The sequence below is a fragment of the Strigops habroptila genome, chromosome 8 (genome assembly GCF_004027225.2).
Source record: "Strigops habroptila isolate Jane chromosome 8, bStrHab1.2.pri, whole genome shotgun sequence".
NCBI lineage: Eukaryota > Metazoa > Chordata > Aves > Psittaciformes > Psittacidae > Strigops > Strigops habroptila.
The window spans coordinates 24,104,876-24,121,478 of NC_044284.2; the positions used below are offsets into that span (position 1 = coordinate 24,104,876).

The following is a 16,603-nucleotide window of genomic DNA, read 5'->3' on the forward strand; positions in this document are numbered from 1 at the left end:
CCTCTAGTAAAGTCACATTCTATGCACTGTGCAGTATTTTTTTGTGAGAACAAATTTCAATTCTTGAGGAGTTCCTTTTCCAGCTCTGTTATTTCCTCAACCCTAGAGGGTAACTATAAACAAGGGATTATCACAGACTGGGTGTATGCTGTTTAATATTCTGAGCAAAGATATGGTAGAAACCATAAAATCATGACTGATGAGGTGTGCAGTGACACAGATTTATGACTATATTAGATAAGGAAGCCTATAGAACAGTGATACAGAGATTACAGTGCTTGTAATATGCACGCACATTCACTTAATGCAAATACACAGTTGTACTCTTGTTACCAAAATACAGGCTATACTTACAGGAAGGTGACAGAACAAAAGAAATTTTCCAAAAGATTGGCTGTTCACAGTGTACAGTCAGCAGAATTCAATATCATAAGCAGAAGGGATGACCTGATTTGGGGTGGAGAATGCCAAGTCAGCTATGGAAACGATTGGGTGTTCACAGTGTACAATCAGCAGAATTCAATATCATAAACAGAAGGGAAGACCTGATTTGGGGTGGAGAATGCCAAGTCAGCTATGGAAACTATAGTCATCTAAGCATTTCTGCTTATTTGGAGTATGTTATTTTAGTCTGGATTCAAAAATTCGAGAAACCTGCTGAAAATATCAAAATTATATGAAAGAGGTAGAAAGAGCTTTAAATATTGAAAAATATTATATTGTTGATAAATAATATGCAGATATGTCTTAATGCCTACAGAGAATAAGGCCAAACTGAATGAAGTAGAAATGGTAGTTTTAAATTCTGTCATTATGCAATTACGGAGTCTTGCATTATATAAATTCAATAAAGGTGTGAGGTTTCTTTGGTTTGTTTTTGGTTGGTTGTTTTTTTAACACAGTTCTGCATGTGGTGGAATAATTTTCTTGTGTGTCATAACTTCCTCCCTTGTTAGAGCACGCTAAAGAGATGAACTTCCTCAGGTTTGTAAGCTTAAAGTTACCAGTCAGATGGGGCTCATTAGCTCTGCTGCCTCATGGCATTACCAGTGGCTTTTTTGAAATTCACTTACAGGGATCTGGCCAAATTGTATTCTGGCAGAAGTCTGGCTCTTCATGAAGTTGAACAGACATGGTGTCAAAAAGCACAGTTTTGATAAATGCCCTTTTCCCCCCAAGCAAATTATAAATCCCCCTTTTCAAAAGGGTGAGAGTACTAGGCTCTAATGAGGAAAAGGTCACTGGAATTTTAAAATACAGACCAAATAGAATTTTCATCTTGTTTTGGGGGAGTTTCTTTTAAATCACTAGTGTTCTACTTGGAGTATATCAGGAAAACCAAGCCTGAGGCCCACAGTCCTATGGAAAATGTTGTCCCAAACCGTTCAGTTTGGTTATATCATCAGTAAATGCAGACAGCAGCAGAGTTCTACTTTTAATTGCTCGAATTCTCAAAGGTAAGTATTCTCTCCATTTCAAGGTATCCAAGTGCTGAGCTCGTGGTGGCCTCTGAAAACCAAGCTTCTTCAGCATAATTTTAAACTGGGCAGAAGTAAAGTGTCCTGATCACCTGACACTTTAACATGGAAGACTTTCAAGTTCTACCAGGTATCTGTTGGTCTTTTAGGCAGTCTGACTAAAAACTACAGAAGGGTACCTTTTAAATGTTTGCCTATGCAGAAAAATAATTTAGCTTTTCCCATAATCTCTGATACTTTGAAGGCACTGAAAGATCAGAAGTATTTTAACAGACATCCCAGCTCTGGAAGCTGTACGTAATTTCATTTTTTGTAATGACTCCTGGGAGTCATGGCAACTTCCACTATGGGATGAATGAGTGGTAACTGAAAATCTCTGCATTGCACTGAATTGTGTAGACACATCCTGAGGCATAGTCTTTAAATGCCTCAGATTGTAGGCGTAGAAAGTACAAAGATAAAAGGAATCCTCCACAGTTACATGACTATCTTAAATAGTGCCCTTTGACACTACATGACTGAGAGCACAGTAGAAATGAAAGCTTAGGTAGGAGTTGTCTGGTTCTCAAGTTAATGGAGCAAAGTAGGAGTTGAACAGGAGTATTGCAGTCATTCAAATTTGAAAGTGATGGATGGTGAAGTTTAGGCATAAATATTTTTCAGCTTTTCCAAGTATGTCAAGGTAGAGCCCTTAGCATGGCAGCACCCCAAATCATGAGCTCTTCCTGAAACTTTTGGGTAAAAACTAGTCTCAATATGGAAGAAACATACTCTGAGGTACATATGGATGAAAGATGGTATATAAAAGATTTTTTAGGAATATAAAAGGAATCTATAAAAGACCGTTTAGGAAATTCCTTCAAATTTCTGAGAGGGTTTTAAACTTTGAGGAAAATTAACTTTCTTCTCTGAGGTTTTTTCTTCATCTCTTTATATCAGGATTCTTTGAGTGACTGATGTGGTGATGGATGACAATGAACAATGAAATTTATTTATCTATATTTAATCTATATTATTGCAGTGATCGCTAAAGAAGCATCACAGTTTTATTGCCCAGGTATTGTCAGGAGGAAACTTTAGTCTCCCTGAGACTAAAACAAGCTGATGGTGAAATGATTGCAACTATGTATTCACTGCTGTGAACTGTCCAACTTTGAAATACATGACTCTTTACTGGAGGCCAACTTAAAAAGTTACTGTCAGTGAGATACTGGACATAAGACCCAGGATTAAATCCTGGTTCTTACAGCCTATCCACATAGTGATGGGCAAATGTTCTAGTGTACATCCAGATGTTGACTTTGCCATGCTAAATCTGATGAAAAGAAATTCAAAGAAACTGGGAGCGAAGAGCCAGAGTGGCTGTGTAATCCCCAATCTCAGTCTGGAAGCAATCTAGCTATACTTACAGAACACAAATCTGTTAAGTCAGAATGAGAGGTGTACTAGCTCAAGGCAATGTTGTAGGGTGCTGCCCTTGCCTGTCCAATAGTGATTTTTAGCAACACCAAGCATTATCAGCTGGTTCAGGGCTATGAGCAGCAGTGTACAGTTTCAAGGTACACCTACTCCGCTGTCTGTCTATAGGGTAGAGACAAAAACCCTTTCTTTCTCTCACCTTCATCTATTAGGACTGCAAGGACTTCTGGGCACTGCCCATCTGTCAAAGTACTTTTGTACTACACCCATTCTGACATGAAGCCAGATCTCATCAGAGACCCAGTCTGTGGGTGGCAATTAAGCCTTTATGGAGTCATAACAGACTGCAACAAAATTGCAGTTTTCAGTTTATTAGCGGTTTACTCACTGACTTTAATCTAAGAAACCTTTAGGACCTGACCAATTCTGCCTTACAGAGCCCCTCTTGCCAAGGTATCATCACAGCAGAGGTCAGAGTGTCTCCATTAGACCTGTCAATTGGGGAACCAAAAGAATTACTGAAAGCCCTGCCCTTGGCCATCAAATCTTCCCTCAGTCCAACAGGATTGAGTAGATTGGCAGGACAATGAACAAATCATGTTTTGAGTGAGGCTTCTGTCTGAGGGTAGGGAAGAGCACACATCACTGGGTGTGAAGAGATTATTTTTGCAGCCAAATAAATGTTAATATATTAAGTTGGGGTTATCTTATTCCATCAACATGAAAACATTCAACCCACAAGATGACTCAATAAACAAAGCTTCACTGTCTAGCAAGAAGTTATGCCAACAGGGAAAGAGGAGATGACAAAATTCATTGCCTAAAGATGAGGAAGGTACTCAGTGCTTGTATCTGAAAGTGCTGCCAGCTTCCACAAATTCTTCTCTGCCCTGGAGATGAGCTGAACTAGGTAGCAGGAATGGACAGCACAAAGATCAGGTCTTTCCTGAAGGAATTGATGCCAGATGAGGCAGGCAAGAACTGGTTGCTCCTGTGAGGCAGAGACCTGCAGCTCTTCTATGGGTGTATTTCCATTCTGACAGCAGCATGTGTGGTGGGGCAGCTCTTGGCCACCTGTGTCTTAGCTGTAAGGATCCTCATGGACTTCCTGTGCGGCAACTTCTGAGAGAATTCTGTTATCTACTCAGAAATTACAAACCTTACTGTATGGCTGCTACACAATAAACCAAGGCACATATTGATGTTATTTCTGTTGTCTGGTGCTCACCACCCCATAGCAGTTTTGCTTTTGCTTCATCCACAGCATCATAAAAAAAATCTAAAAGTCTTACATCTTAGGGCTTCAGTAAGTTGGTTTCTGTTCAGACAGACTGGACAGAAGATGCATGTTAAACAAATCAGGAAGTATGTCTGAGTACACCCAACTGAAACAGATTTGTTTCCCAAGTATAAAAGAGGATTTTATCACTGCTGGCACATGCATTTCAGAAGTGTTATACTGCAGGAACTCTTATTTCTGAAGCTTCTTTGTAGCAGTAGTTGAAAGAGTAAGGGCTGATTGTTAGAATATATTTTTTTCTCAAAGAAAGTTTAATCATAAGAAAGTGCTGATTGTATAAGCCTTTGGCAAAGGGTGAACATGTGTAGTCAGGAAATCTTCTATCTGTGGGAGACATTAGGTTTCTTCATTGTTCTACATAAGAATCATTAATTGGAAGGCTGTAATAATGAGATAGCAAAAGCCAGCCGCTATTTAAAAATGGCACGTGCCCACCCCAGCCTCAGCCGGGCCTGCTGACACTGCAGTACAGATGTATGGAGGTGGGTAACTTCCTTTGTATGACTCTGGAGGATAAAAGGCCAGAGGGATTCATTTACTCACAGCAGGGAAATGGGGATGCACCAAATCAGCAATCTCCTCCGCAGCAGCAGGTGAAGTCTCATACTAACAGTGATGTGAAAGGGATTCCTGAACTCAGCCCACTTCTAACTAGGCTGTGGTCTACCCAGATCCCCTGACTGGCCCAGAGAAATCTCTCTTCGAAATGCTGACAGAGTGATGGTAAAAGAAAGGAGTCCAAACTGTTGCCAGTCTGCAGCAGGCCAGCACATTTTCCAACAGCTCAAACCTGCATGAATGCTCAGGGACCTCTTGTGGGAGATCGTCCATTAGACAGATGTAGCGATCATTTCTATTCATTTCAGACTGCAACGAAGCACATTCATTATCCCAAAAGGCCTGTTGCCATTTCTCCTTCTGATTGTAATTTTAGACAAATAAAAGATTTTTTTCCTCTTCAATAGAATTCATTTACCCAAGTAGCTTTTAATGTTCTAGTGCACGCTTGTTTGCCTCAACTGTGATTCTAACTTAAGAAGGACTCGTGAACTCTTTCTCCAAGGACTTCCAGTAGTAATCCAATCACTGATGTTGCTTAGTTGCACCGGGAGGTGATGGTGTGCAATCCCTGCTAACTGGGCTGGGACTAGCTGAGTGGCAGTCAGCAGGAGTCCTGGAGTTCATATCCTCTGAATTCCATTTCTGATGGGCATTTCTGTTCCTTTTTCTGCTTATGCTAACTCCTTTTGCTCTGTTGTTATAGAACCTTGAAAGAAAACACCTTCCTGAGTCTAGTTGTATGCTATTCAACAGATTTGTTGTTCTACCACCTGATGTGAGACATGCTGAACAGCGCCTGATACCAGCGCGCTCTACCAGAGCTCCCCTGAGTTTTAGCAATACAGCTAAGGCTGCCAGATGCAAGCATTTGCAGAGCTGAGAACAAAAGAAGCCATAGCAAATGTCTCTATATCTATCCTCATCTACCTCTTGCAAATTCAGAGCCGGGAAAATGGAAGAAAGGTGACAACAGCAATGTCGGGATTAGCCTGTGTCTGCAAAAAAGCTGAGGAGGAAAGAGGAAACACAGTGACTTCATGCAACTTTCTTCCCAGATGACAACACCAGCTCTTAGAAAATCCCTGGGAGCCATCCTCATAGGGGCCTGACTCCAACTGACCATCAGCCTGACAGCTGGAAACATGCAACTCATCAGCCCTCAAAGGCAGGTGTGCCCCAGCAGCAGCAGCCCCCTCACACAGAGGGGCCATCACCAACAGCCACACTGGCCACCCCGGGGCTCCTCCAGCCCCAGCTCAGAGCTGCAACCATAGCCCCTTACACGCACTATGTAAACTGGATTCACTCTCCACCGGCACTAGGCCCGGGCACGGGGCCGTGCTGCGGCAGCACCGGTACGATGCCGGCGCTGCACCACCGCGCTTCGCCACGAGGCGGCAGCACACGACGCACGGCGCGTGCCCATGAGCGGCACCGGAGCTGCAGTCCCGCGCTGTGCCCACCGGGCGCCTGCCGACAGCGCGCACATGGAGCAGCGGTGGCGGCGTTTTCCTACCGGAAGGCAGCACCCAACATGGCGGTATCCCCCTCCTAGGCACCGCAGTGTGGCATTGCCGTTACCAGCGGGCGGCAAAATGGAACCCCACGGCGCCCACCTGCAGTACTGCGCTTCACTGGTTAGGAGGCAGCAGAGAGCAAGGGTGAACGCCACACCGCGCATGCGCCGCGTGCAAGCTGCCTTACGGACGGCGGGTGGCGGGGAGCAGCCTTAAACCCACGGGAAGCCACACGAGACCGGCAGCAAAACTACGCTTGGTGCTGCAGCGGTGCCAAGGCCAGAGAGTAGAGCGGCTGCCCGGCAGTGCCAGGCATGCACCGAGAAACACCGAAAGACTACACTTCCCAGCATGCCTTGGGAGCCAACATGGCCGACCGGAGCTCCGTACCCTAGCACTACAGCTAGCAGCCTGCCGCTGTCTGACCCTTCGGGACGCCGGCGCGCCCGGCATCACCTGATGGGACCGTCGTTTAGCCGAGTGGCCCCGCTCACCCTTCTCGCTCGGTGCAGCCGCAGCCCGCGGACGATCGACGACTGCTCTGCTCCTCACACCGGCCCCTCCACGGCCACCCGCGGCAGGGCAGCACTAGCCCCTCCACCGGCTCCTTCTTTTTACAGGAAGGGGCTGTCGGCATCAGCCTCACGGCCCGCACCTGGGGCTCCTCCAGCCCCGGCCCGCAGCCCAGCAGAATCAGGGGGCCATCCCCTGACCCCCACAGTGCATCATGTCCTCCCTCACCCAGTGCAAAGGAAGCGCAAGCAAGGTCATGAGGGCAAAGGAGACAGCAAGTAATATTTATTCAGTCACCTATGTAACAAGTCCTAGAAGTGAGTCTGCTCCAGGGCTGGGGACCTCCCCCTGCGATACCTCTGCAGTCATTCCTGGAGCCATGCTTGGTCAGTCTGGCAGGGAACACCATCAGTCAGTTGACTCCTGGAGTAATGGGCTGCTGGGCAGAGCTGGAGACTGCAAAAAGTGAGGAGCAGGCTGCAGGAAACTAGAAGAAAGGAGAAAAGTGGCAGCTGCTAGGCAACGGGTGTGCAGTAAGAAAGCATGAGGCAGGGAATGGGACAGCAAGGGAAAGATGAGGACAGGGAGCCCAGCAGAGGTGGAGAACAAAGCAGCAGAGAGAGGGGAAGAGAGGCAGCAGAAAGAGGGAGTAGTAGCAGGACAGAGAAAGAAAAACAAGGACATGGAGCAGGATGGAGATGTAGAAAAAACCTGGGACAGGCAGCATGAAGGCGGCAGGGAGTGGGTGGGGGGGGAGAATAGGAGCAGGGGGCTGAGGGGAGAGAGAAAGACGAAAAAGCAACAACAAACAGGGCAGAGAGGGAGCATAAAACAAGGACAGGAAGCCAGGACAGCCAAGGCTGGAGGGTAGGGGCAGGGCGTGGGGAACAACACAAACCAAAATACATAGCTACACACTACAGGGCAGAAAGGGAATAATTAAGAAATAGGGACAGGGAGCTAGAAAAAGGAAGATTGCTGGAGAGCAAATATAATAGTAATGTGTACAGAAAGAAGCAGAAAGGGGGGAATTCTAAAATAGGGTCATCAGGGAGCCAGAGATAGCGAGATGGAGAAAGGACAAAGGAAACAGGCTACGAGGTAGAGAGGGAGGAGTTAATGAATAGGGACAGAGAGCTGGCCTGAGAGAGATGGATAAATGCAAAAGATCACACAGGCTATGTGGCAGAGAGGTAGAAATTAAAAATCCAGGGATAGGGAGCCAGACAGAGAGGCAAGCAGAAATAAAAAGCGATGGGCCACAGGTCTGAGAGGAAGGAATTGATAAGTAAGGACAAGGACCAGACAGAGCATGATGGAGAATAGAAAAAAATAGCAGTGGGCCACAGGGAAAAGGGAGGAATTAAAGAACAGGGACTGGGAGCCAGGCAGATATGGAGAAAGAAAAAAGAAAGTTGGGGTGAAAACCAAGCAGTAATGGTCTACAAGATGGAAAGGGAGGAAATAAAAAATAGTGGCAGGGAACTGGACAAAGAGAGATGGAGACAGACAGACAAATACATGGGGCTATGGAACAGAGAATGAAGATTTAAAACACACAGAGAGAGCCGGCCAGAGAGAGACGGGGAAAGGAAAAACCACAGTGGGCTCCAAGACAGAGAAGGAGGAATTTCATAAAGGAAGGGACCAGGAGCCATACAGCTGTAAAGAGAGAGACAGAGAAAGGGAAGATAGCGATGGGCCATATGGCAGCAAGGGAAGACTTAAATCGTAGGGACAGGGAGCTGGACAGAGAGCAATGGAGAAAGAAAGTAAAAACTCTCCAGGGCAGACAGGGAGGAATTAAAAGACTCGGGACAGGGAGCAGGACAGAGAACATAGAAATAGTGATGGGCTGCAGGGCAGAGGGGGAGGAATTCAAAAATGGGGACAGGGAGCCAGACAGACACACAGAAGGACAAAACAGTGATGGGCTACACGATAGGGAGGAATTCAAATATCCTGGTATGGAGCTGGACAGGGAGAGATGTCAAAAGAAATGAAATCTTTTTGATGAGAGAGAGACTAAGAAATAGGAGCAGGGAAGCAACAGGCCACATACAAGCACAGCTAATTGTATGAACTAGAAGACTATCTGTTCAGAATTCACTGCCTGAAAAATTTGTTCCTGCAGTGTTTTTTCATTCTGATTTCAGACCCTGGTATATTACATATTTGCATCTATGAAGGGAAACAGAGAGAAAAGAATAAGTGTCAAACTTGATCTTTAAGGTCACTTCCAATCCAAACCATTCTATGATTCTGTGATAATTGGGGAAGTAATTCCTGTGTGATTCCCATATCTTCCTTCACTAGAGAACAGAACTAATAAAATACTGTGTTTCTTGCTTGGGTCAGTAGCAGTTGCAAGTGAAACTGTTGCATGTGTTATGCATTCAGGTAACTTCCAGAGAAGGTCTTTATTACTGAATGTCTTTGGAAGTGAAAGTTCTACGGGATTAAATTTATCTTTGAAGGAGTAATTAAAACATAGTTGTGATAATTCATAGGACTACTCTTCCATTTGTGTCCTGATAAAGTTTTAGGGATGTTTGCTGGCAGAGACCTTCATGTTGCGCCAAAATCAGTGGACCCACTCCTTTTTTGATTCATCCCCAGTTTGGAGGCAGAGATTTCAAATTCCTCTAGAGGTTTATTTCAATAGCAAATATGGGAAACAAGGTGATACGGAGAGGGGAAAAAAGTGACAGAGAGGCAGGACAAAGTAAAAGACAGGCAAAAATGAGAGACAGGGAGCAGGACAGAGACAAGAGGGGGGAAAGCCTAAGGACACGTATCAGGCCAGATACGTGGAGAAGGCCAAAAAAGCACTGGACTGCAGGATAGTGTTGGAGTGAGAGAAAACAGTGACAGGGAGCAGGACACAGTGACAGAGAACAAAAAAACTGAACAGGGAACAGGACAAAGAAATGGGAGAAAAGATAAGAAGAACAGAGTGAGAGGGATGGGGAGCAGAACTGAGAGATGGAGCAAGAAAGAAAAAGATGGGAGGCAGAACAAAGAGACAAGGACAGGGAGCAGGATAAAGGGGTGGAAAAGAAAAATAATAGCAATGAGCTGCAGTCTGATGGAGGAATTGTAAAAGAGACACAGAAATCATGACAGAATGACACAGATAAAAAGGGACAGAGAGCAGCACAGCAGTGGAGAAAAAAAAAAAAACACCAAATCCCAACTCTGCTCTGATGGGTATAGGGAGATACCAAGAAAGAAAAAAAATGAAGAGAAAGGCAAGAAGAGACAAGCTAGATGGACAGGGGGTACAGATAGAAAGGATGGGAGAGGAAATGCGACAGAGACAAAGACACAACAGATAGCAAGAGGAAGCAAGGCAGAGGGACAGCAAGAGTCGGGGGCGGGAAGGAGGCAGGGATCTGGAAAAAGGTGGACAAAAAGCAGCGGGGACGGGAGGTGTAGGGGGGTGCTGGACGCCCCACCTGCAGGTCCACCGTTTGGTCACCGGGCGGCAGCAGCGAGCGCTCCCCAGTGCCCTGACAAGGGCAAACGGGCTCTGGGAGCACAGGCCAAAGGGAGAGCACATGGAAATTAAAACATGACCCTGAAGCACACCCAAAAGCAGTAGTGATGAGGCAGAGTACCATCAAGCCTTCAGATGATACGAAACTGTGAGTAGTGGCTGATAAGCCACAGTATCGTGGTGCTACACAGGGGGACCAGAGGCTAGTGAAACGGGCTGATATTAACCTCATTAAGTTCAACAAGAGGTATAACTGTCAGTCTGCTTTCTCCTACAAGAATAGGACTCAGTTCTGTTATCCGAGGCAAAACCCTGATCTAACCTGTCTGCTTCTGCCTTACACCTAGACTAGAGCCCTGCAAGCAACTTTTGGCTGCTCTCAACTCATCCACCATCTCAGCAGAGGCAGCGTGTCATGCATGCAGTGTCAAACTGAGACCCAAGTTCTGAGAGCACAGAGGGGAATGCTGGGTGGCACAGGGGAAGGTCACTGTAGTGATCCTAACCAGAAGACTAATGTACAGTTGGGGCATTACTGACTGGCTTAACAGTTAACTTGAGAAGGCACGCACCCTGGCTGTGCTATGCTGCATGTATAGCTTGGCCTTGAGGCATGTGTTACGCTGCACATTGCACCTTGGTCACAGGATAAATTTAGCTGACTAATTGGGACAAAGGAGCCCACAGGCAGTTCCCGCTTCCCACTGGTGATTATATGTACTTGTCTTTATCTCACACTGAAGCAGAAGGTTCTCAAGTCAACGCTCTCTTGTTTGATAGTAAAAGGATGGATAGCATTATTTTCTCCCAAGAAAATCCTGTAAAAGCTCTAAAGACCAAGATGTCAAAAGATCATCCCCAAAGACAGGAGATGCACTGTGGGCCATGCTTCACTTGGAGGACTCTCAGATTCTGCATAATGTTGTTCCCAGCATCTGAAAGAATGTATGATTATACTATGCTTTTTTCCTGCTAGTGTTCCATAAATGGAAATTAGATCAATAATTCACAGAGTCTGAGTGCTTTCTTAGATCACAAGAAACATTAGCCCTGGTGCATGATAGTTACAAACCCCAGAGAAGGGTTCACAACCTACTGTTTAGGGTTCAGGGCTTACACTTATTATCTAGGAACTTAGACTTTTCTATTTCACACAGTAAACCCTAAAGTGATAAAACTACAAATCTCAGAATCCAAGCAGTCATTGGATTAGATTTTACACCCAATGCCCTTGTCAATAAATGCGTAAACAGTAAACCCTGATAAATACAGACCCTCACAAAATAAAGTAATAAACTATAACGCCTGAGTGAGAAACCACTGAAACCCACGAACTCTAAACAATAAACCATAAGTGAAAAACTGAGCACTCAGTTTTAAGCAAGAAATGTCAAAGAGTATCTGAGCAGGAAAAGGGTAAATAGAAAAGTACAAAGAAGATGAGAATTTCTGCCTTTAGCTTTACATGTTTCCCCTTCATTTGGAAGGGCAGCAGAATGGGAATACACATGCACCAGAAACACTTTGCAATTGCTGTTTATAGGTTTGGTTTCAGCCACCATTCATAAGTGACCATTTGTAAGAATGTTCCACTGTACTAAGCTGTACTTCCACTGAAGCTACCTGCAACACAGCAAGCACTAAATCTCCATTATAGACAATTAACTTAATATTTGTGGTTCTCTCAGCTCTGTGATCAAGTATCCAAAGGCTGTCACCTGTAACCACCAAACAGCCTCTCCTTAAATGAAGTGGTACCTGCTGAGAGAAAAGTGTTTGTGACAATGGCTAACACCTTTCCTGCACTCACTAACACCACCCCAAAAGCCTCTTCCTTTGTCCAGTAAATCCCACTCTAAAGACTGACCGGAAAATGCCTCACAGAGTTGGCAGAACAAAACACTGCAGCTGGGAAAAGACTTTTTATTATGTAAAACAGACTGGGGTTTTAGCCTATTACTCACACAATGAACATTTGTAGTCCAAGGTACCTAACCACTTGACCCATCAAGCAAATTCCCATTGCTGGGCCTGCACATCCCCCAGTAAATGCCCAAGCTTCACCCTCCCAGATAAGATTTCCAGCTCCCTCCACCCAGCACTACCCAGGCTGCCACACAGTCTGGCTCATCCCCAGGGAGGGCACAACCACTTTCCACTCACCCAACCTCCCTCATCTACAATGCAGTCCCAGGACTTAGCTGTGCCCATGCTGTGAGTCAGAGCTTATCCTTTGTGTCTGGCCACAGATCCCCCAAGCTTCAGTCTGTGATGCTCCCTCAACCGCCAAACTATGCTTCAGCACCTGCAAAAAGCCCGAACAGTTGTTACCAAGAGGCCAATAAACTGCACAGCCCTTCCAGAACTATCCAATTCCTGTAATTGCTCCCTTACAACAACAAAATTACAACTGACTCTCTGTCCTGCTTCAGCCATGTTCTCTGGCTCTCCTTCATGACCAAGATGCCACAGGAGTCCTCACAGATGGTCAGGCTTGCTCAGGCACCCAGTTAACTGCAGCCTATGGCAGATCATACTCCGCAGGGCAACTGCAGCACAGCACTGCAACACTGCATCTGTCTTACTTGGCATAAAAAGCATAGAACCAAAATTAAAGAATGGTTTGGGCTGGAAGGGACCTTAAAAATAATCCAGTTCCAACTCCCTGCCACTGGCAGGAACACCTTCCACTAGACCAGGCTGCTCAAAGCCCCATCCAGCCTGGCCTTGAACACTGGCAGGGATGGGGCAGCCACAGCTTCTCTGGGCAACCTGCTCCAATGTCTCACCACCCTCGCACTGAAGAACTTCTTCCTTATATCCCTAAATCTACCCTCTTTCAGCCTAAAGCCATTCCCCCTAGTTCTATCCTTAGATGCTCTTGTAAAAAGTCCCTCTCCAGATTTCTTGTCATCCCCTTTAGGCAATGGAAGCTGCTTTAAGGTCTCCCAAGAGCCTTCTCTTCTCCAGGCTGAACAACCCCAGCTCTCTCAGCCTGTCTCCATAGGAAAGGTGCTCCAGATCTGTCAAGGAAAGATGGAGCAGAAAAGCTGTAATTGAAGCCAAGTGAGATGCAAAGTATCCTGCAGCATTAGTACCCGTATGCCCAGTGAAACTGATGACTGTGTCTCAGTCACTAATTTCCTAGGGAGGTCTTGCTATAAAGAAGCTTGGCTAGTGCCCCTCTTATTTTCCATAAGTCTTTCTGGGAATGGTTTCAAGAGATGCTGCCAAATGTCCCTACCTAACAAAGCTTTTCAGCCCGTCTTCAAACTTCTCTTCCATACAATTCTTTAGCTTCCGCATTGTCTTAGCCTCAGCACAGAAGCCTTTTTAAAATTGATCTCACTTAATGTTCCAGCCAAAGTCCCTGATTTTGTCTCTCCCCTCTTCACTACATCATTGTCATCTCATCACCAAGAACCCCAAAGAAACTTTATTCATACAGGTCTCTTCATTTTCAAATTCTTAAAACTTCTAGAGCTGAAATTCTTTTCAGTCTTTCTTCTCTTTCAATTTCACTTATTCTCATTTATGCTATGTCCTCTCCAGCCTCTCCTCAGTTTCTGTAAATCCTCTCCTTTTCCCAGGACTACCTCATGTTTTTCTTTCTCTCAAGCACTTCCCTTCCCTTTACAGCTTTTCTTGCATTCTCACTATATAGGTGCAGAGAAATTGTTTTTTACTGCACTGCAAGCCCAGCAACCAAGTGAGTCTCAGGCCCATGCAATTCAGCTGAGCTCCATTATTGTCTGGCCTGGCTACTCTCTTCCATTCCATAATAAAAGAAGTCAGGGAGCTAGGCCACAGCCTACAGAAACTATTACCTGCTGTATGTTCTCTGTCTTTGTTGAAAAAGAACTCTGAGAAATATAAATAGATGTTTTCAGCTGGCACTGTGAGGGCAAAAGGTAAAGTGAGATTTATGCCTCCATAATTACAACTAGGGCAACATAGAAACCAAGAATAAAAATATTTCTGTTGCAATGTCCTAACATTCTGGGTCATTCAAAGACTGCAACATAACAGATGCTGAGAAGATACAAAATATTCAAACACACTTCTGTTGTGATGCTATAAAGGACACACTTACCATTAAGTGCTTGTCACCGAATGTATTTGTTGCAAACTCAGCCATGTGAAGCATATTTTCAAAGAACTAAAAGTCCAGCAGTGAAGTCCCAAGAGAAACTTGAGAAAAACAGATAGAGGAAAAACAGCACTGGAAATGTGCATAACTTATGCCCTTTAAAGATTCATCCCAAGCAGATGGGGGACACCATTTTACTGGTTTTATCTGATACTTAAAGGTCTGGAAACAAAGAAGGGCTAGGAACAGCCTCAGTGGTGGCCCTCACATGAGCATGCGTGTACCAGATGATAGATACAAATACTGCAAGCTGCCTGGCTGGGTGGGTAACAGTTTGTTGTTTTACAGGAGGTTTGCTCCTATAAATGGTGTGACTGAATAAAGAGCACTTAGCTTTAGAAAAGCTGGGATGGTCAATAACCTTGTTGTTGAAGAAAGCAAAGCTGTAGAAGTTGCACTAATTACTGCTGGTTTCAGAAGACTGCATGCTTGAAGGCAACAAATACAAGTTTCTGCCCCACTAAGCTCAGCAGAGTATAGCCAAAGGTCTAAATCACAATCAATATACCTAAGGAGACGAGAAAAGGGTGAGAATCCACTTAAACCAGAAACTGATATGAAGATCTGTCACAAATGTTACATGACCCTGGAAACGCTAGGTGCGTATCAGTTAGATCGTCTCTGAAAGACAAGATAGCTGATAGCTTTGAAGTAAAAGAGAAGCTATTAAAAGAAAGGAGACAATGTTAGGGCAGAGAAACAAGCAGCTTGTTTCCTATGGAACAGAGAGGTTGATGAGGAGGTATATTATGATATGCCATAAACCCAGTAAGGCTACTGAGTCCATGGTTTTATTTGAGCCTTGTGTCCAAAAGCTTGTCTTTCTCCTACTGATCTAGTAAAAGACCTCTACCTACAAATTCTGTTTATGTCCTGCTCTATTGTCCATGGTCATGTTTCACTATCACAGATGTCATATTTAAGTTAGTGGAATTCCACAGCTGACTCCCTATTACCAGCACTAAAACGCTCTTCATACCAACCGTTATTAGCTATGAAGGTGTATCTGGACACTGAGGTCTTTGAAAGACGTGATGAGCAGTTACAAAACAAGCATTATACAGATCTCCCTATCAGAGTTGTTTAATATGAGCAGCTTTTAAAAAGCTAGATTAAAAATTTAAAGAAGCCTACTGTAATCTATAGCTTCTAGTCCTGTCCATCTATGTTTATCATCTTTATAGTTTAATGACCACATTCTCCAGCATGATTCTGCAGCACATAAGAGTTCTCCTACCAATTATCCCCTATCACAGATGCTACAAATTGCTACTCCTGCTGCTGCCTCACTACTTGATCTGTTTTCATTTCTTATCTGGACCAGTGCACAGCTTTGATCTGTCTTAGCTCTCCAAGTTCAGTTAAGAAGCAATACAAAACTGAACAGAAAAACAATCTATAGATAGAAATCATTAGGAAAATGCAGCACTCTCTCCTTCATTTCTATCACTCCAGAACAAAACTCTGTCCTCTTTAATACAATTAATCACAAAAGGGTCTCATTAAAGATTTCCATATAATATTTGAAGCCTACCAGTGGCTCTAAATGCTAGAAAGAAAAAGCACCTTAATTTAAGTGAAGCTATGGACATTAAATGTGCCAGGGCTGAAGTAGATGCTGGAACCAAAATATTTTCTGCTATGCTTTTCATAATTGGTACTGGCTTCATAAAGAAAGGTTTACTCCTTGCTGTACCTTTTCCTAAATGAAACAAATCTCCTCAACATATATTCACATAAGTGATAAGATGCTTTACCTAAATGGGCCTCCTGAACATAAGCCATATCAATGTTAAGTGCCTAACAACTACAGGCTAAATTCTGTGATCTCTCAGCTGGACCATTATACCCATTAAATATCTAAATAAAATATTTTTCAAGTTATGTACAAGTGGGGTGGTTTTATTTTTTATTTTTTTTAAGCAAAAATCATGTCACAAATAATTCTGTACTATAGCTTTTATAAAAGCTATAAAATATTCATTTAGATGAAAAATAATGGCTGGGAGTTCCTACCTACAGAATTTTTATGCCTCTTGTGCAGAGAACACAGAAACTTCATAGCAGTCATCTCTATGTAATCTAAAGTATTCAGAACATCCCTTGTAAATAATAATTATTAGTAGAACATATAGGACCAGTCAAATAACAAAAAAAAGATGCCTT

The 16,603-nt window shown here is 44.1% G+C and overlaps 1 protein-coding gene across 1 annotated transcript in view; it reads right to left on the reverse strand.

The window, feature by feature from the left end:
* LOC115611698 (IgGFc-binding protein-like) overlaps positions 1-6,912 on the reverse strand; it is a 43,460-nt gene extending 36,548 nt beyond the window's left edge. Inside the window, exons 1-2 of the mRNA XM_030495002.1 lie at positions 6,770-6,912; positions 6,041-6,270 (exon numbers count right to left, since the gene is read on the reverse strand). Coding sequence (XP_030350862.1) covers positions 6,041-6,270; positions 6,770-6,912 — 373 coding nt within the window. The remainder of the gene's footprint in view (positions 1-6,040; positions 6,271-6,769) is intronic.
* Between the last annotated feature and the right edge of the window lie 9,691 nt (positions 6,913-16,603).